The sequence below is a fragment of the Lathamus discolor genome, chromosome 2 (assembly GCF_037157495.1).
Source record: "Lathamus discolor isolate bLatDis1 chromosome 2, bLatDis1.hap1, whole genome shotgun sequence".
In the NCBI taxonomy this organism is placed as follows: domain Eukaryota; kingdom Metazoa; phylum Chordata; class Aves; order Psittaciformes; family Psittacidae; genus Lathamus; species Lathamus discolor.
Genome location: NC_088885.1, coordinates 96,788,485 through 96,809,613, shown reverse-complemented (window position 1 = coordinate 96,809,613; position 21,129 = coordinate 96,788,485). Strand labels below are relative to the sequence as shown.

The window sequence follows — 21,129 nt, the reverse complement described above, 5'->3', positions numbered from 1 at the left end:
ACATAGGGCACGGCCAGAATCGCACACTGACCAGCAGCCCTGCAAATGGCCCCTTTTGTCACCTCCATCTTCTCATATTTGCATCTCAGATCACCTTGATCCTCCTTTCCCCACCTTGGTCCTTCCCCTAAACATTTTACAAAAAGCCTTGAACAATCCAAAGACTGTCATACATCCCGTAATGACTTCAATGTCCTTCTCAGGGAGATGGGGTGTCTGTCGTGACCCAGGGACCCTCTTCCATTAACTTGTCTGCTGAGTTTTGCACTTGGAAATGAGGCTGATCCTCCCCCTCTGACAGGCCTGGGTCCAGGTCAGGGTGTTTACCCCGACTAGGTCGCTGGAGCTTCACAGCCTGTCACTGCTCCTCTGTGCTCATGGCAATGAGCCTCCCATCAGGTCATGTACAGCTTACACTAATATACTTTTCCACGTCACTGTTACATTTTCAAGCAAAGCTTAACAATTTACATATTATTTTCAATACTGAAATTCTAGATAAGACATAAGCATCAAAGAACACAAAATACAATCAAAATTACTGAAAACAAGAGTGCATCAGAACCAACCTGGAAAGTTCTTGGTTTATAAATACTCAAATCACTAGGAGTTTTTTCACCGACTTCAATAACTGATGGAGGAGGCTAAAGGTAAAAGATGTTCTACCAGTAAAAAAATAGCATAACTTTAATATTTTACTTCTTTACTATTTTAAGAATTTCAGGATTTATTCTAGTAAAAAGGTCTAAATTGAAATGTCCTGACTACAGCCAAGATTTGTAGGAAAAGGATACATGCCAAAGCCCAGCCCTGGCAGTTAGTGTTTCCCCAGGCATTTGTGCAGCTAAACACAGCACAAAAGGATCTTATGCTCTTGCTGTGCAGATTCCAAATAACTGTTTCTTTTCTTAAAACCCCTCTAAAGATGGAAAAGAATTTGTTGACACGAGAATGAGCCACTAGACAGGATCACAGCAGAAGGTCCTGGAGATGCTTACATAAGGACTAAAGATATAATTGATATATTATCAAATATGCAATTGTTAAATCATTGTTCAGTATCATATTGGAGCAGACACTTACTGGAAGAAAATCAGAAGGCACTGCTGCTTCAGGGATTTCTTTACAATTGTGAAATACTGGCAACAGAAGGATTACTGGAGATTTTAAAGCAAAAGCTTGCACGAGGTTACACCTGTTCACAAGTTGTGTGGTAACAGCTTCATAGTTCAATGCAAGTATTTTTGTGAATTTCAGAGTTTTCATTTATTTTAGACAACATTTAATATTTGTAGTGACATAGCTGTTCTCAATGAAAAATGAAAATGCAAGCAAGAATTAAACCTTCAAAATCTCAAGATTTGTGCAGGATCTTAGAAGGACCACAAGCAGAGTGGCTCTGAGCATCATGCTCAGGCCCACTTCCCTGCCCACTTACTCATCCTCACCTCCACTGTGTAATATTGGGCTAATACAACACATTTGCGACAAAGTGTTGCAACAGCTAGCGACTGCAAGCAAGAGACTAGAACTGCGTGAACAGCCAGCTCTTTACTGGTCCCAAACTGGTAAGCTTTAAAACACTTGCGCTGATACACACTCAGCAAAGCAACTAAGAAATCTCTGGGCAACACTAGTCACGACAGTTAAGGGTAGGATTCAGCACTGCCTTAACACTCCAGCAAGCTGGAAAACATTGGCAATTGATCATGCAAGAGGCCAAATTCCAAAGTCAGCTGGGATGTGTAAGCAGAACTGTAGCCACTGTACAGCAATCTTAATTGATGTGATGACAGAAAGTAAAACTCTGGAAGCAGTGGAAGAAGAAAGAGGAAACACAAGAGAGCCTGTGCCTGGGACATCTGGCAACTATAGGGTCATGGCCAGTTAACAGAAGTGGTACAGCAGAGCCAGATTTGAAACATACAGTATGCCTACTCAGAAGAAGGCAAAATGTTCCTAGCAAGTTCTGAACTTTGCTCTGAGGCAATCTCAGTCCTTTCCGATTGCCTCTTCATCCAGCTGTGCACAGAGCAGTTTTATTTTGCCAGATCATTAATGACAGGTTCAGCCAAACAGAACTCACTGCTGGTACATGTAATCTAACACTGGCGTCGCCTGCCCTTTACCCGCACCCCGTTTACAACCCCTTGGTCCCCTTCCAGTCCTTGCCTGCCCACACACACGTACTCTTTCCAAGACTGAGAGCCCTCATACAAACCCCTTCTCAAGACCCTGAGAAGTCTGCTAACACACCCTGCACCTTCACCTAAACCACTGCAAGCCCAGAATGACTTATAGTTTCGAGGAGCATTGATTGCTCCAACTCTCATCCACAGTTAATTTTAACTCTCTTGGGAGTATTCCACACACCCCAGAGAACCTCTGTACTCTGATGAACGCTAAATGTGGGTTCCAGTAATTTGTGAAGTAATTACTCCCTCAGGATTCCACCTCCCTCCCACATCACCCCTGACTCTCACCCGCCTGGCCTTTTACAGGCTCCTCCTGGGCCCTCCCGAGCTCTCCAGGCAGACCCCTTCCCTTTCCCTTTCTTTCCCTTCCCCTTTCTTTCCCCTCTTTCTTCCTTTCCCCCTCCCTTCCCTTCCCCTCTTTCTTCCTTTCCCCCTCCCTTCCCTTCCCTTCCCTTCCCCTCCCCTCTTTCTTCCTTTCCCCTTCCCTTCCTTCCCCCACCTCTTTCCTTCCCCCTTCCCCTTCCCCCTTTCCCTCCCTAGGAGCCGCGGGGACAACCCCAGCCACTGTCGAAGCCGCCCGTGACAACCCACGCGCTCCGCCGAACCCACGTGACACCCGCCGCGCTTCCCCATTGGCAGCCGGAGGGGCGCGTGACGGCCGCCGCACCCGGAAAAGGAAAGGAAAGGAAAGGGGCGGTGGCGCGGCTGGGAGGCGCGCGTGGCGGGGCACCGGCGGGGCAGAGGGCTGGCGGATAGCGGCTGCTGAGGTAACCTCCTCCGTCCCCTCTCCTCCCCTCCCGGGGCGGCTCCTGGCCGGGCAGGGGGCGGCAGCCGCATGGCGCCGGGCCGCCCCGCGCCGGTGGACCTTCCGCCGGGTGAGGCGGGGCCATGGCCAGCGCCGCATCGTTCCGGGGCTGCTGCTCGTCCCGCCCCACCGTGCACTGGAAGCCGTGGGTAGCGGCCCGGGAAGCGTCGGGGCCGGGCCGGGGCCTCCCCTCCCGCGGTGAGGCGGGCCGGGCGCGGTCACGGCGTCAGGGGAGCGGGGACGGTGCTGGTGCTTTCCCCCATGTCGGCGCGGTTTGTAGCGGGGACCGAGGGCACTGGCGCGGCCTGCGGGCCCCGGCGGCAGTGCTGGGATTTTAAGCGTAGTTATAGGCTTTATGGAAACTGAGAAGTTGTCTGCGTTACGTTGTTCTTCGTGCTTCTAGGAAAGGGTGGAGGCAGCCTTCAGACATGGTCCGTACGCAGCCTGAATACCGGTTAATCCGTAGTCTTGCTAGGAGTAAGCTAGCTTGGACAGGGTTTTGAGCAACCCGGTGTAGTGGAAGGTGTCCCTTCTTGTGGCAGGGGGGTTGCAACAAGGTGATCTTTAAGGTCCCTTCCAACCCAAACCATTCTGTGATTATGGAATAAAACACACAAGTGTTGACACTTGTGTTTGGTCTGCAGCCGTGGTCTGGCTGCCTCCTGGAAGGAGCTGTAGGATCCACAGCAATGTTAAAACACGCAGACAACGTAAGCACTTTTTTTTCTCAAGTGCTGAAAGCTCACCCTGCCAAAAACTCTGGGAAATTCAGAGGTGGAAAGCTGGGAATTTTGATCTTTAGGCGTGAATGTACAATTTGTACAACCTGTCCCTTGCTAAGAGAGACATTTATAAAGCTTGTTTTTACCACAAGGAAAGCCTAACCTAGAACTCAGATGGCACACCCTTGAGGGTGTTCTCTCCTTGTTTAGCTTGTGTTAAGAGGGCTGGCTCAGGCCAAACTAAACAAAGGTAAGCTCACACCTGGGGGGTGTTTACGGACAGTGACTTCTCTGTGGTATGCAGCTTCATCTCCTGTTGCCTGAGGCCATGGCACCTGGGAAAAGGTGATGAATGTGCAAGATATTTAAATAGTTGTTTGCTTACTGCATTGATACTTCGAGTAGAGTTTGTTTTGGTTAATTGTAGGTTTCTTTTGTTTAAGCAAATTATGAACATCTGTTACAGAGGAAGATGTGATTAGTTTTATGGAAACTATTAAAATTTTTTTTGGTAGAAAGAAACTGTAATGGAGACTACAGTGTCAGTCACTTTCCTTCTATCGTTTTCCATACTACTGTGTGAAATTTATCATCATGGAGTGGAGATGGTTACTGTTGTGCATACGATGGAGAGAACTTTTCCAGAAAAGGCAGCTGGTGTTAATATTGATTTGGCAGGATTAATACAGAAGTTTCACCTTCAAGAACTCTTTCATCGTTATGGAGAAAACAACTCGCTGTCAATTGATGGATTTAAAAAACTGCTCCAGAACATAGGTATAGATAAAATGAAAAGAATTAAAATAGAACATGACCATGACCATGATCATGATCATGACCATCACCATCATGTGCCGTTGAGTAAAACCTCTGAGAAGACTGTTTGTCCAAACCACGAATTGGATGCTAACAAAGACCACAGGAACAGTCACTCAAAGGAGCCTCATAAAATACAAAACGCAGAACATCAGCAAAACTTTGTACGCAGCAAGAACATGGTTAGTGAAAGAACAGCACCCTCCATCACTGCTACCACCGGTGGCCACTCTGAGTTACAGAATGTGCAACCTGGAGAAGTGAAGCCTGCTACTCGTCTAGGTCTGTCCAGTCCTAATACTGTTAATGTCTCAGGTGGCAGCAATGCAAGCTCACCTGTGAACAGCAAAGCAAATGAATCTCATGCTTCTCCGAAGGAACTGGAAAAAGGGAGTTACCTGTATTCTAAACTGAAAAACCAAAATACACAAGAGGTGAGGCTGATTGTCCTGTGTTCTTGAGAATCCAGATCCACTGGGAATGTTGTTATGGCTTTTTATGGTGCTTACTATTTAACTGGGTGAGTGTTCTGTGGTGTAACAGTACTTGTAGCCAAATGCATGCAAACAAACTTCCCTTGAAACTTAATGTTTTGAAGGAATGCTGTGTTATGCTCGTGAGCTCAGAGGAAAATATGTATGTAATCTAGTTTTTAATTTTTCTGAAAAATATGTACCTTAAATATAAATGTACACTTTTATATATTCATGTATTATTTTTAAATACTACTAAATGTGAAAACACTTCAAATTTAAAATTGCTGTTCTGCCTTAGAGCCAGAATCTGTTGTCTTTTCCTAACAGTGAAAGTGAAAAAAATCTAGCTAAAATACTGTCATTCTTATCAAAGCTGCTTCATAAGTGCTGGATAATCCTATGGCAGATAGTGTGGAGTTGCAGGGAAGTAATAGGCACCTTCTTCATTTGACTCCACCCCCCCATCTTCTTTAAGACTGTATGTAAAGACCAACTGTGAAACAGATGGCTGCAAAATGTTAACTATTACTTTAAAATGTTAAAAATCAGTATTGCTAATAAGGTCTGTAGTGCTTTAAGCAGTTTCATAACACTATCAAATCCTTCTCCATTAAATGCTTTCAAAAATAAGCGTCTCTCTGGGGTCTTAATGTATGCAGCCATGACAGGTAATTCATTGGGTGTTGCACAGTTTATTGTAGGTACTGTATTCACAAGGTTACTGCATTCTGCACAGTCAGAGCAGCAGTACTCCTGTTACTTAAATGCAGCAAGACTGTAGGTCGTACATTGGGAAACTTCACTGGAGGAAGCACATGCAGAACACATTCTGTACAAAACTGTCTGTGGTCGTCACTTTTATAAAAAGCTATTTAACCTTCTTACTACTTCTTTATATGGCTTCTAAAACTCAGTGGAAAGTGTTAGACTTCTTTTGCTTGCACAGCAAAGCATGTGACCCCCTTGTTTTGAGGAAGTGGTAATTATGCCCCATATACCAGGACTCCCAAACTATCTTTCTGAGCAGGGGGGAGGTACAGTTCTTCTAAATTGCTTTGTTACCAGTGTTTAATTTCTGTTGATACAGCTGTTTTCATCTGGTGCATTACAATTAAAATAGAATGTACAGGCCTCTTCAGATGTATCAGGGTATTTTGGTTCTGATTAATCTTTAATACACATCTTTCCACAGTGCTCCAGTGCATCAAAATTGATGCAGTCCCATGGAATAGGCACTCAAGTATTGTTGACTGCTACAGAATTTAGTTACCTCTGTCCAGCTCTTATTAATCAGATTGATGGCAAATACTGCATAGTCCATGCAACTAGTGAAAAAGCTGAAACTCCTCCAAAAAGTTACTCTCTGCAAATAGGTAGGTTGTGGGGTTTTTTTGTTTTGGTGTTGTTTTTTTTATTATTATTATTTTTAACATGGAATAAAAGCTTACTGAAAACCCATTAATGTTATAAATTTGAGAAACATGTTTCAGAGTTGAAAGAAGTTTGTCATTTTCTTTTAGCATGTGACCATGTGTAGAGAGAAATCTTTGTGGTGTACAATTTGTTAATATCTGATTAATTGAATGCTCAGGAGTATTTGACAGCAGGAATGTCAAGCAAACAATCTCATACAGCTGTTATTTATTCTTGTTACTTTTTTCTTTTAAACCAGCTTGGATCGGTGGCTTTATATCCATCTCCATCATCAGTTTTCTTTCCTTGCTGGGTGTTATATTGGTACCACTGATGAATCGAGTGTTTTTCAAATTTCTCCTAAGTTTTCTTGTGGCATTGGCTGTGGGGACGTTGAGTGGAGATGCTTTCTTACACCTTCTTCCTCATGTGAGTATTAATTACTATTCTGTTCATTATCTCTAAGCAGAGAATTTGACACCTGTCTGTATTCCTTAGTGATAATTTTAATCCTTGTTAATTAATGCCTATTTGGTGAGTCACTTCTCAGTCCCTGTATTATTCATTTTGCAGTCCTTATAGTGTAAGAACTTCACACATTATTCCTCTATTTGCTTTTCTTAGTCATATATGGTGCCAAATCACTCTTGTTCCTTGCGTGCAAGGATTTTGCTTGTGTTTAGTCACTTACTGTAATGCCTATTTTATTTTTCCAGTTTAATGAACTTCATAGGTACCAGATATCGCTGACTGTACATTTTAATGTGCAATAGATAATCTGTTGCTTTCTGTTATCACCCACTTACCTTGATTGCTTATTCACTGCAATTTTTCAGTTAGAATAAAACATTGCTTGGTGGATTTTGAAGTTACATGTGGACAATGAAATGGGGATGTGATTGCTAAATTTCCACTTTTCTTTGTAGCTCTTACCTGAAAGCTGGAGCTTTTTGTCTGAGATGGATAAAAAGGACTGCAGGTAGTTTGAGACCTGCCTGTAATTCGTTAGGTTCTTTTTTCCTTTTGCTATGTGAGGCTGTGTAAATGTAAACATGAGTGGGGGAGGTGCCCCCAGGTTTTTTATTGTGAACTTATCAGTAACCAGTAAGGAGGGGAAAAATGTCAGAGTTCCTTTAAAAGAGGGAAACTACTGCCAAGCTCTTCATACAGAAACTGTAAGCTGTCTTAGATGGGAAAGTAATTGGTGTGCTTGCTGTGACTAAGTACTTAAGATGCAGTTTCCTGGATGGTGTCAGGACTTTCTGTGGGGGCAATTGTACATCTTGTATTGAGCAGAATGCCTGTAGCTTCTGTGAGAGGGTGAATACCAGGCCTACTCTCAATCCCTGCGATGTTTTTCTGTATCAGCAGACTTATTTGTAATCATTTGAGTTTGTATCCAGTGCATTTGCCCTATGAAAATTGACAAGTCTGGACTTGACTTGGGAAAAAGAATGTGAAGAATATCTTGTGGTTTTCTTTTTATCAGTGCTTTTGAATATAGTGACTTACCCATTTGATTCTCCCCTTAGTCTCATGGCAACCATCACCATCACCACGAAAAAACTCTGCTTGAACAAAACAAAAGCTCTATGTTTAAACATCTTGCTTCTCAAAGTGTAGAGGAGAGTGCCAACCTGGATTCTACATGGAAGGGACTTACAGCACTTGGAGGATTATATTTCATGTTTCTAGTGGAGCATTTGATCACTTTAATAAAGCAGTTTAAAGACAAGAAGAAAAAGGTACAGAAACTATTACTTGAAGCTATAGTGCATTGCATGATTTCTGAATACACTTGCAAAAAAATCATTTAGATCTCTGATTTAATAGTGATTGCTGAGGGAGGCACTTGCACAAAAGGGGTAAGGGTTGGCAGTAAGTGCATACATAAATTAGCATCCAACTACACTGTAGAAAGTGACTTCATTAGATAGTGGTCCTTCTGGAAATAGTCTGTCCAGCCTCTTGTTTCTTTGCCTTCTTTACCCCTCCTCACCGCCCCCCCCCCCAAAAAAAAAAAACAACAACCCAAAACCAAAACAATGAAACCCAACAGAAATCAACCAAGCAAAAAACTCCCAAAACCAAAAAACAATGTAGCTTTTAGATTACTATGCTGGTTTCTAGTTTTTTATGTGGAAGTTAAATTATAACTGAATTTTGACAGATCGTAAGTGCTGTTAACTTACCTATTATTGGTAACTGAGGTCTTTAAAGTGTAGCCAGGAATAAACAATGATGTAAAAGCTGACTCGATATAAAATGATACAGTAAAAGTTGGTGATATATTAAATTTTGCTTGAAGAAAGTTAGTAAAGTCCTAACTACTTAGCTTAAAAATAGCTATTTTCTATGCTGCCACAATGACTGATAATGACTGATAATGTCTGGATTTATTACTAAATCAGTCACTAAGGTAACAGTCTCAGGACAGATGCCATGTAAGCTCTTGGACTTCAGTCATGGGAAGTTGTGTTGGTGTGGTTTGTACAGAAGCTAAGCTAACTGTGAGTGAGAGGATTATTTTCCCTGTCTAGTTTTAATTAGTTGCCAGGAGTGGTTATGACGAGTTCCAAGCAAAGCAAGTATTTTCAGGGTCCTCTCAGCCATTGGTAATAGACTTCCTGTTAGACTAAGTATGCCCTCCTAGATACGGAGTCACTGATCACGAATTGTTGCGATACAGACATCAGTGAGCAATGATTAGAGATTTTAGTTGGTTTTCCTTCAGTGCATTTGAAGAAACCATACTGGTGTTACAATGGAAATGAGTAAGTGGAATAACTCTTACTCAGTATTGGATGTGTTCTGCTTTTCAGATGAACCTGTCTGCTTTATTCCTTTTTCAAAAATGTGTGATATTTATATGTGTGGGTTTTGTGGGTTTTTTCCCCCTCCTATGAAGCCTGAGGAACCTTTCTCATCTTACTGTACTTAGCTGAGTTTCTGATGTTTCCTCTTTTGTACTCTTTATATGGCTTCCATGTTGTCCTCTTTCTGTGCAGGCTGCATAAATGTTGTGAATATAATGTTGCTCATGTATATCCTGAAAAATAAGTAAAATATTCATAACTACAGTATTTTCTTTTGGAATAAGAAAAAAAATGAAGATGATGGAGAAAATAAGAAGTTTTCAGCAAATGAAGAAAAGTTAGACACAGATGATCGTAAGTCTCAGTGATATTGCACAGTTGTTTTGTGGCAGTGCTGGTTAAAAAATGCCTGATCTGTGGCATCTCATAGAGTTGCTTCTTACCATGGGTTGGGTCACTATCTACTTTAATTCTTTTTAATACAAGACCTGTCTGTGTGTTGCTATGTAAAGGACTAGTTCTGTTTGCTGCTTCCCTTTAGAAAGGATTGATTGGTTGGAAGTGGTGAATTCACAGTTTTGAAACCTTAAGCCTTTCAGTTTTGGATTTAGTAGCAGAAGCTGAAGTAATTTCTGAAGCAGTTCTGGCTATGCCTGTTGCAAATATAGCTGTACCTGCTGGTACAGACTGGTAGATGTTATATATGTGTTCTATTATTTAGACTTCTGTGTATCTTAAGTCTGGGTTTTGCTAGTTCGAGTATTTATGACTTGAATAGTATAAAATCTTAGATGTTACTTGAAGTATTTGGGACTGCAAATGATCACTTTCCCTAAAATCATAGTGTGAGCCAAAACACGTCTCACTAGATACTTGTTAGCTCTTGTGGCTTAAAGATGTGTTCAGTTCTTCAGAATAATTTTCTAACTAAGGAAAGAGTTGTCAGTAGTGCAAGGTGGGGAAAAAAGTGTTTGTTCATTTAATCTCAGGGAAAGAATTTAGCAACTTTTAGGAGTTAGTTAAAATAACTATCCTTAGTGTGTCACTGATGTTTATGTGAGGATGTTTCCTGGTCTCTGGTGATGGCTTTAGTTTTGGGTGTTTATTTTCAGGTGTTCAAACTTAAGCTCCTGTATTATGTCAATTACAGGAGTTTCCAAAATGATCTATAACGTAATCTTCTTCGGCATTCTTATTCTTCAGCCCTAAGATGAGCAAATGGCATATGCTTTCCAGACAGCAGTTTGTCATTCTGACACAGTTAAACTAACAGCCTTAACGCTGTAAAACTGAGACATAGAGCCGTATGCTGTTGTGTTTAAATTGCACACGGTTTGAGAGTAAAAGCTTTTTTACATTTTTAGGAGGCATTTGTGGCCTCCCAAATGTAGGGACTGCTTCAGTAGTAGGGATAAAACCTAAGTTTTTATTTTTTTGAACTATTGGGAATTATCTCAGAAATTTAAAGAAAAAAAAATAAGCTGTGGAAACCCTTGAGGCGGGGGGTGAGGAGGAAGAAGGTTGTGGTGTAAGAAGCTGGTATCTCACAGAATGCTTTGGATGGGAAGGCACCTAAAAGCTCATCTATTTCCAACTGGTGGAAGGGACACTAGACAATGTTGCATGAAGCCCCATCCAAGCTGGCTTTGAATATTTCCATGTCTCAGCTTCTAGACTCACTAGTTTTTTCTTTACTACATTGTTTAGTCAACTTAATGTATCTTTGCTTCCTAGGTGATTTAAAAAATGCATAATATTTTACTCTGGGTTTTTGTAACAGGGCCTGAGGGCTACCTAGGGACAGACTGTCAAGATCCATCAACATTCATTTCTCAGCAGCCAACCGTACAAGAAGAAGAAGAAGTGATGATAGCTCATTCTCATCAAGAAGAGGCTGAAAATGAATATGTGTCCAGGGGCTGTAGAAACAAATGTCATTCTCACTTACATGATACTCTGGGACAGACAGATCATCTTAGTCATCATCACCATGACTACCATCACATTCTACATCACCATCATCATCAGAACCATCATCCCCACAGTCACAGTCAGCGCTACTCACGTGAAGAACTGAAGGATGCGGGAATAGCAACTCTGGCATGGATGGTGATTATGGGAGATGGACTACATAATTTTAGTGATGGCCTAGCAATTGGTAAGTGTGAGCTTGGATACTGCAGCTTTTCTGTATGCAAAGACATCAAAGTCTTCTTGCTGTTACTTATCTCTTTATTAGGAACATAACTAATTAATGGTGGGTCTTTGAAGGCTGAGCTAATACCTCATAGCACTTATGAATGAATAAGAAAATCTCCAGTTTAACAGCCTGTGTATCAGTGGCAGATGAAACAAGTTATGTGCTTACAGCTATGTTTCTTTAGGAAGCCTATAAACTGTGCTGTATTTCCTGCTTTTAGCAAAGTTAAAGCTAATTTTTTTCAAAACTAAAGCTAGGCTTATAAAAAGTATTTAGGACTTAGAGCTGACTTTATTTCACTGTCTGTAAGTGCTCAGCAATTTTAATTTTTTTTTTGTAAGACAAGCTTGTCTTCTTAGTTACATATGAAGTAACTGTGGTTTTTCCACTTGAGTCAGGCCACTAGTATCATTGGCTTCCTTTATTTCTTTCTCTTCCATCTTCACTTGTTACATAACAAAGTCAGGTTCTGTACTTTGCACATGTGGCTTTGCCTATGATGGGCACTGGTTACACACAATCACAGAATGGTTTGGGTTGGAAAGGACCTTAAGATCATCTGGTTCCAACCCCTCTGCCGTAGGCAGGGACACCTCCCATTTAGACCATGTTGCTCAAGGCCCTCTCCAACCTGGCCTTGAACACTGCCAGGGGTGGGGCATTTACTACTTCTTTGGGCAGCCTGTTCCAGTTACTCGCCACCCTCACAGTAAAGAATTTCTTCCTTATATCTAACCTAAACTTCCTCTATTTAAGTTTTGACCCATCTCCCCATGTCGCATTGCTGCAGTCCCTCATGAAAGGTCTCTGTCTGGCATCTCTGTTAGGCCCCTTCAGATACTGGAAGGCTGCTATGAGGTCTCTGCACAGCCTCCTCTTCTCCAGGCTGAACAGCCCCAATTTTCTAAGCCTGTCTTTTATATGGTGGGAGGTGCTCAAGCCTCCTTACCCTCTATATTTGCTCCAGCAGCTCCATGATCTTCTCTGTTGAGGGCACAAGAACTGTACACAGTACTCCAAGTTGGGTCTCACAAGAGCTGAGTAGAGGGGCAGGATCACCTTCTTTGACCTGCTGGTCATACTCCTTTTGATGCAGCCCAAGGTATGGTTGGCTTTCTGGGCTGTGAGTGCATCACATTTAAGTTTCCCCAGAGCACTGGTGAGTAGGGAGGTGGGACCCTGGTTTCAACCAGCTTTAGCCTGAAGATCAATCCAGTAGATTAGGCTACATATATGTGTGATTTTTGTGCTGTGATAGGTATGTGTACGTTCATTTTTACTGTAAAATGAATTTGGTCCAAGGCATAGTGTTCTCTAAAGTGCTTTTATGCTTCTGCATAGGAGTCCAGTCACATCCATATTTTCAGATCCTACTATCTCCTGAAGAGCAGCGTTGCAATTCTTGTGCTTGTACTAACCTTCAGAGAAGGTCTGTGCTGCTTTTTGTATTCCAAGAATGTGAGAGTAGGCCGTTAATTAGTAGGACAGAAATTAGCTATTATCTGTCAGAAATTGAATCATGGAGGAGATACCAATAAAGTCATTATGTTGCCTTTATGCAGATTTTTTGATTAAGAGGGTCTATATCAATTAGAGTGTAGCATAAGTAGATTCCTTCAGATGCTCAGTGTGCTGTTCTGTCTCAGAACAGGCTCAGTCTCTTGGAAAAGTATTTAAAAAATGTGTCTTTTAAAAAGTTATACTCAAAATCTTGTTCTTAAAGTTGAGGTGTTTGGTTTTTTGGTTTGATTTTTTTTTAATTTTTAGATTTAAAATAACATAAACTAATATAAATAATTTTTTAATATAAAGGAGTATAAACTAAATTATTTTACATCTAAACAGACTTTTTTTTTATTAATGTCCCTATTTTTTTCCCCTTGCGTGTTGTAGTTCACTCTTTTTTGACAATGCTTCAATGAAAATATTTCTTTATAACAAAAATAACATAGAATATTATGTTTTGGGCTTCTGGGTGGGAAGTCAGGTTTGAAAATTTTTTTTTTTTTTCCTAAGAGAGCTAGACTACAGTTATTTTACATTGAAAATGCTAAAGTAAGTTGCAGAAAATGAAGTCAAATCAGTAATCTTCAGTTCTTATGCTAGTCTTTCATAACCTTGACTTTAGTATATAAGACCAATCTTTACCAGTATTGGATTCATTTCTAGCTTGTATTGTGTACTGAGGTCAGTTCATCAGTATCAGTTTTTCCTGTAACTTTTATTGTAGAAACAAGCTCATTCTTATTTGAGGAGAAACCCCAATAACAGTTTTCCCTCACAGCAGTATTTGCAGTTGTTCAGACTCAGTAAATTCAAAGTAAAATGTGAAAAGAGACTTTCTGATTTAATCTCATTTCTGATGAAAGTTGCAGCATGAAATGTAAATTTCTTGGCTGATCAGTAGTGAAAATGTGGTGGGAGGAGGAGAATTTGCATACAAATGACACACAATTACCCCCTAGCATTAGGTAGATATGGGAAGGAACTATGACTTTACAGTTATGAAGGGAAAAGTATGAGGAGGGGTAACAAAGGCTTATTGAACAAGTGTGAACCACAGCTTTTAGATATCCTGCTGTGTAGCTTGTTCAGGCTAATGGAAATGGGCTTCTTTCAGTTCTGGGTATGTTCACAACATCAAAATGATCTGAAAATGCCAATACTACTTGTATAGTATTTTACCTATATTTAAATTAAGATGTGAATGCTCCTGTGAAGATAGCTTTAGCCAGAGTAATCCTTCAGTTCACTAATTTCACGTGATTTGTTATCCATAACTTCCCTCAGTTCTATTTTTTTTCTCAAATATCTTGTGCTAATCATGTAGGAATAAGATTTAAAAGTGCTTATTTCTCTATTAAAGCATGGAACGGTCACATCTGACTAATTTGTCAGAAACTATCTTCTGTGATTCCAACTCTTCTGTGTAGCTTCAATAAATAAAGTGCAGAACACTACCCTTACATATATATTTTTTCTTTAGCTTTTTTTTTTTTGAGAGAACTGATGTCTTAAAACTGTATTTTAAGACACTATTAAATCAGTTTCTCCAGAGGGGATAATACCGGATACACATTTCAGCTTGTCAGTGTTTCAAGACATCTTTTTAGCAATGAAAAAATTGGTATTTCTGTTGTTTAGATTACCTGCTACAAGTGGGGACAGAGGGTTCTCCCTGTTGCCAGGCTTCACTCTTTTTGAAGTTTTACTGTTTCAGGTGGTTATGTTCCCTTTTTGAGTGCTGCTTTGGTCCTGCTTTTGTCTTTAGTCGGAGACTCTTGACTGTGTAGAATCCCTTCTAAACACACTCTCAATACCCTGTTCATTATCCCTCATCCAGAGATGCCTGTATCTCCTTCACTGCTGCTGTTATTACTGCATGGAGGAGCACCAGTCATTTCTTCCAGATGAAACCTGGATAGCAGTGTAAACCCCCAGGATTTACATCTGGATAGAGACTGCTGGACTACTTGTGGGTGGTGACCTCAGCAAATTGAGGGGATTGTCTGTTCTGGTCTTGCTGCCACTGTAGCTCTTCCTCTGTGAGCAGTACCAGTGGGTCTCATGTGTGCCAACTATGTATGACATGGCCTTGAGCCTCTTTGCTTATTGGTAGCACCCTGTTTGCTGGCATGCTTCTGGTAGTGGATGAAGAGGAAGCTGGACACAGTTCTGCTGCACCCATTGGAGAGACCCTCCATGCAGCTGGTGACCTCTTGTCCTGTATGAGATGTCTCAGCTCTTCATCCCTACTGTGTGCTGCTTCCTCCTGAGAAAAATAGCAAGCAACAGGAGTAGAGAAAATAAGGAAAAACTACTTGGACTAGTTTAAGGGCTTCTTGTGTGGGCTTTTTTCCTCCACTTAAAGTATGATAGTTCATTTAAGTGCAAGCTGCCTAGAATTCACAATCTTTCACTCCTGATTTCATGTGACTAGGTAGCGTCTCTTGCTGTTGGCTTCCCTTTTTCTGGTGCCTGACTCTCAGAGGCAGTTGAGCTGCTGCCTTGTCGTTTCCTTAAAAAAAAGTCTTTTCTGACAGTATTTCCATTTATTGCCTTTTTTTTTTTTTTTGAGAGGGTTGTGATATTAAAGGGTGTTGGGCTTAGGTCAGAAATAAGATAATGAAATTTGCTTTACTTCAAGTGGATGATTCTGAAGGAGGATTTTGAAACTTATGAATCCTAAACAACAACTGTTTAGCTGAAGTTTAAATGCTTCCATAAGCATAAATAAAATTTGAGTGAAATTAATGTCCTAATCTGATACAAGCAAATGCAGCAATGCTTTGGCACTTGATGTCTGAATATGCAGTAATGTTCTTACTGTTTTCTCCCCCCCTCCCCTTGTCTTTTTATAGGAGCAGCCTTTACTGAAGGGTTATCTAGTGGTTTAAGCACTTCTGTGGCTGTGTTTTGCCATGAATTGCCTCATGAGCTAGGTGAGACCCCAGTATTTCCATATGCTGTAGGTATAGATACTCACAGGTGTACTTTGGAGAATTTTAAATGACTGTATTCTGTGGCACAGTAAAATTTGATCAGAAAACTTTGTGTCAGATTGTCTACTCAAGGGTACTTTTAAGAAATGTTAATTGAATTAATCTTCCTTTAAAAAGAAAAAAAACCTAAGTTCAGCTACTTTGTTTGATTTTTCTGTGCTCCAGTGATTACTGATTTTATGAATGAAAAAAAAAATAAAGCAGCAGTGTAAAAATACCTTAGTAATCTTGTTAAGAGGAGAACTCATGAATACTCCAGAAGTTACCTGTGGATGAAAACTTTTTGTCCCTGTTGTAGGAGATTTTGCTGTACTTCTAAAAGCTGGTATGACTGTCAAGCAAGCTGTGCTTTATAATGCTCTGTCAGCTATGCTGGCCTACCTTGGGATGGCGACTGGGATCCTCATCGGTCATTATGCAGACAATGTTTCCATGTGGATATTTGCACTTACAGCTGGCTTGTTCATGTATGTGGCTCTTGTGGATATGGTAAGTGTCTAGACCTATTTGAATTGTATATAACACAGTTTAAGAATTAATGCTAATTACATTTCGAGCTCAAATTCTTCCATCTCTTTTCCCCTCAGTTAACTTTTTATGCACTTGAAGATGCTGATTAGTACGCAGCCTAAGTGCTCAGTTACTTGTTCAGGTGGAAGATGGCTTTTGTTTAGTTTACTGTAGGTACAAAGATTTTCTCCCTCAGTTGTTAAACAGAAGCAGTTAACAACAGATGTAGAGTAAAAAATTGCTTCTGACAGTGGCTAGTTAGCAGGTAGTCAGCAAGAAAGCAAATGGCACACTATCTGCACCACTAAATAAGTTTAATGCAAAAGTTGAAGCAATTACTGCTTATTGGCATAAAGACAGAATTGTATTAAAAACTATACCTCGGAAGTATGTTTGTACAGAAGTACAAAGCACTTGGTGGATAAATATCAAAGCTTAACTTTTGTCTTAAGGATAGAATTCTTTGTGTAGCTTGATTAAGTCAGTTGGTAAATAGTTATATCCTGAGTAAATGGCTGGCTTAGGGCATCAGCATAATTATCATGAAAACAGTAATTGGAACATTACAGATTCTGTCTCTAAATATGAAAGTAGCTTCTGATAATGTTCATGTTGAGTGACACTTAATTCAAGGAGTAATAGTAATGTAGTCAACAGGAAAGACTAGAGGAGTGAGGCTCTGCTACCTCATGCCTCATGGCTGAAGAACTGGGTTTGAAGTAACTTTATTTTGAAAGCATTTAACACTTTCTTGTTTGTTTAGGTACCTGAAATGCTCCACAATGATGCCAGTGATCATGGATGTAGCCGCTGGGGATACTTCCTGTTACAGAATGCTGGGATTCTGTTGGGTTTTGGGATAATGCTGCTTATCTCTGTATTTGAACATAAGATTGTTTTCAGCATAAACTTGTAATCCTGTTTGCCAGGAAGAGAGCTTGGTGTTAAATTATATGTGGTAGGCTTTTTTCCTATTAAATTCCCTAGTGGAGAGGTACAGTTGATATAGACTAGGTATTTTTATTGGTGTGCTGTTGTTATCCCTTCTCCCCTGATAGAAACGAAGACTGTAAGATTGGTTTTTTTGTTTGTTTGTTTGGGGTTTTTATTATTTTTTAATTTAGGATTTAGCATTGCATATGGTACTGTGGAAAGCTGTACTTAGTAAAACATGCTGAAGGTGCCAAAGCTATTAAAGGAGTATTGGCTGCAGGGTTAAGGTTTGTGTTGTGGTTAGGCTTTTAGTAAATTTATTTACTGTATGTAATTATATTTAACTTTTTTACTTCAGGGTTTTGTTGGTTTAAAGTAGTAAAATGACAGTAGTTTTTATTTTAGCACAATCAAAATCAGTGGACACAAAACACAGTGAGTAGTGTAAAATGAGAAAGATGTAATGTGTGTTTATGTTGGTAGAAACTTGTTTCTTCTGCATCCACCTAGTTTACATGGAGTGGCAGATGGGTCAACTCTATCCTTTTTGCGGTGGTGCTTCTCTCAGTAGCTTGTGGGTTCTTTGTGTCTTATTCTAGCTGGTTTCTACTCCAAACAAAATGTTTACTTTTTCCATCCCTTCTGATAAGCTATTAGACCTTAAAAGCATAGCTCTGTCTCCAATATATGTGAATTCCATCAAAAAGACTTAAAGTAGTGCCGTATCCTGCTTAATGCTGCCTGAAACGGCAAAGGTATATTAAAGTTTGATATCAAGGGGAGGAATGCTACAGGCTGAGACAAAGTCATTTACTACAACAGCTTCCTTAACTAAAGCATTGATTTACTTTGGGAAATAGCTTCAGCAGAGTAGGAGAGCTGATGATTTCAGTGTGAGTGCACGCAAACCTGTGCTTGCAAAACAGTTATGGTCTTTGCAACAACTAAAGCTGAGAAATCCAAAATGGCAAAATTGCTTTGGGAGCATACATAGGGAAGCAGCATGTTAATTATAAGCATATACCTAAGTATGTAGTTCGAGCTTAATGTTTTAATTACCCTGAAAGTAAGTAAAGGAAGGAGAAGGATTAAAAAGGCAATGGCAAAATAAATAAATTCTGCATTTGCAGAGAGTATTGCCATGGTACAGTAGCTCTCTACTATGTTTCTGTAGCATCTCCTTGATCACCCATCCAGTGCTCTTTTAACTCTTAGAGCAATAGTATTCTAATGTTTCTGAGTAGCTTAGTAGTAGCTGTGAGTATCATGAAAATGGAGATAGATCTGTATATCTACCCTTTGCTTCTGTCTTCTATGCTCTTAAACTGTTAGCTTGTTTGAACTCTAAAGAGAAAGTAACTTGTATTTTTTTTTTTAGTCTAAATTCTTATGATACTTATACCCTTACCTCTGCTATGTTAACTTCTTGACTGTCGTAGCTAAACTCTGCCTAAAACATACCTTGATCTTCATCTTTCCTTTGGTACCTCTAGTGCTTGAATACCATAATCTTTGGCTCATCAAAAGCTGTTTTGTTTCTGATATGTACACATCACTGCTTTCTTCAGGAAAAAAAAGTGTAAGTTCAAACCGGCCACACTTACCACCATGCTGACACACATACATACACGAAGCATGTCAAAAATGGAATTTTTCATACCTTGACTACTGCATTTTTCTTTACTGATCTCCCATCCTGGTAGTCCCACCTCATTCCAGATCTCTTAAAATGTGGCTGGTTTTCTTCTTGGAGGTCTCTTCCTGATGTCTCTTCATTGTAGATGAATGTGTTGCCCTTTGGAGTGGTCTGATTTGTCCCTGACCTGTCTAAATGAGTCTCGCCTGTGCTGGTCTCCCTTGGAGCTCATGTTCCTCAGTTCATTATCCAGTGCTGCTTCTCATGAGCAAGATACGTTCCTGGGCAAAAAAATAATCAGTGAGACTTCCCCCCTCTCTTTCTTTCCAAACCTCTCATCACAGCTCTGTTCTGCTGAGATGTAGCGTCTGAGGTGCAACCTGACTGCATCCTAGTGGGTTTTGTAGGGTTTCAGCACTGTGTTTACCAGTGGTCTGGTAAACCGCCATAAATTCAGAGTGCTTTAGCCTATGGGTCATTTGCCTTCTGTCCCACTCCTTTAGCTCTTTCAGAGGTCAGTCATGCTCTGTCTCTTTGGTCATGAGTACTTCTTAGTACATCAGACTTCTGTTTGTGTGCTGGATATGACACAGGAAGCAGGCATGTAGCTTAGGGTTGCACAAGAGATTTTAAGATAGATGATTAGTAGATTTATCTCCATCATTTAATCTCAGTCAGTGTTTCACTGGTTTCCTGGCCAGCTTTTGATGTAATCAGTTGACACTGAAATATCTGTGTATCAAAACACATTGCTAATGTAACAACATGACAAATAAATTGCCTTTAGAGCATGTCAGTAGAAATGGCTCAATAGGCTGGACACAAGCATATCCCATCCATTCAGTGATCTTGAGTCTTTGATGGAGAGAGTTCTGGGAGAGAGCTGTCCAGACTAAAACCTCCTGTAGGTTTGTGCCAGTGAGATGACAGAAGTTTAGTTGTTTTGTGGTGGGTTTTTTTTTTTCCTTTGTCAGCCTTATAAAGTAGAACCTGTGTCAGTTGCTATGTACTTGCATTGAAAATACTCCTGGTTCGACAAACTGATGGGGCAAAGCCTCTAGGCAGCTCTTTCATGCATCTATTTTTCTGCAGCAGTGTGTCATGTGCCTCGCTATCTCTATTTTGTGTATCTGTCTGTTAATAATGGTACAGACCTTAATTTTATATGCTGTTACAGCTGCCTTATCTACTCCCTGTGCTAGATACTGGGAAATGGAATAGGCAGATAGGGCTGGAATCAAAATTGGGTGGGCTTTGGGTTTTTTTTGTTGTTGTTTGGGTTGGTGGTTTTTTTTTTTGGGGGGGGGGGTTGTGTCTTGTTTTGGTTTTTTTTTTTGTTTTGTTTTTTTCTAACATGCTTTCCTAGTGGTTTTGGCATGTGTTTGTACAGAAACCATGGCTGTAGTTAATGTGCAGAGAGAGCCAAACCAGAGGTGCCCAAGTTCTCACCTGCCTGGGCTGTGGGGTTGATGTTTCTTTGGCCCTATGTGGCCAAGGTGCTGGGAGTGAGCTGTGTTCCCACAACAAAATCAGCATCAGTTTTGTTTGGATAAAATATGGTCAAGCTTAACAAAATCCACCTGCCTGAACTGAGTGACCAGAAACATTACAGTTTTCTGTGGAAAAACTGGGTGTTTTCTACAAGCAGGAAACAAAAAGATGCTTTCGTGAAACATGTTTTTATTTAAAATACCTTTTTGGTACATATGAGCACCGTAGTTATGACTGTATTGCTGTGTACGAGAGAAAATAAACCACTGAACCAAAGGCTGGGTTTTGAGTGTTTCCCTTGCTGGTTTAGTTTATAAGACCATAGAATCAAGTAGGTTGGAAAAGGCCATTAAGGTCATCAGGTCCAACCATTAGCCCCGGACTGCCAAAGCTACCACTCAGCCATATCACTGAGGCCCTCATCTACAGTTTTGAACACTTCCAGGGTTGCTGCTTCCACCACTTCCCTGGGCCACCCGTTCCAATGCCTAGGTACTCTCTCTGTGAAGCTGTTTTTCCTAATACTCAATCTAAACCTCCTCTGGTACAGCCAGCGGCTATTACCTCTTGTCCTACCAGTTGTTACTTGTGCAGACTGACCCCCACCTCCCTAC

General features: G+C 40.6%; 1 protein-coding gene across 2 annotated transcripts; it reads left to right on the top strand.

Moving 5' to 3' along the window:
• The first annotated feature begins 2,876 nt into the window (after positions 1-2,876).
• Positions 2,877-20,791, top strand: SLC39A6 (solute carrier family 39 member 6). Of its 2 annotated transcripts, none has more exons than XM_065667807.1 (10): positions 2,877-2,962; positions 4,238-4,972; positions 6,207-6,387; positions 6,687-6,856; positions 7,960-8,172; positions 9,528-9,597; positions 11,024-11,401; positions 15,805-15,885; positions 16,244-16,434; positions 17,219-20,791. In XM_065667807.1, exons 2-10 carry the CDS (start codon positions 4,250-4,252, stop codon positions 17,369-17,371), a joined length of 2,160 nt encoding a protein of 719 aa, XP_065523879.1. In that variant the 5' UTR covers positions 2,877-2,962; positions 4,238-4,249; the 3' UTR covers positions 17,372-20,791. The 2 variants fall into 2 exon arrangements, with proteins under 2 accessions (XP_065523879.1, XP_065523880.1); XM_065667808.1 differs by lacking the exon at positions 2,877-2,962 and adding an exon at positions 3,036-3,198.
• The last annotated feature ends 338 nt before the right edge of the window (positions 20,792-21,129 follow it).

Coding starts and splice junctions, on each gene's coding strand:
- SLC39A6 (XM_065667807.1), top strand. CDS start 4,250: ATGGAGACTACAGTGTCAGTCACTTTCCTTCTATCGTTTTCCATACTA. Junction 4,973..6,206: donor AAAACCAAAATACACAAGAG/GTGAGGCTGATT, acceptor ATCTTTCCACAG/TGCTCCAGTGCATCAAAATT. Junction 16,435..17,218: donor ATGTGGCTCTTGTGGATATG/GTAAGTGTCTAG, acceptor TTGTTTGTTTAG/GTACCTGAAATGCTCCACAA.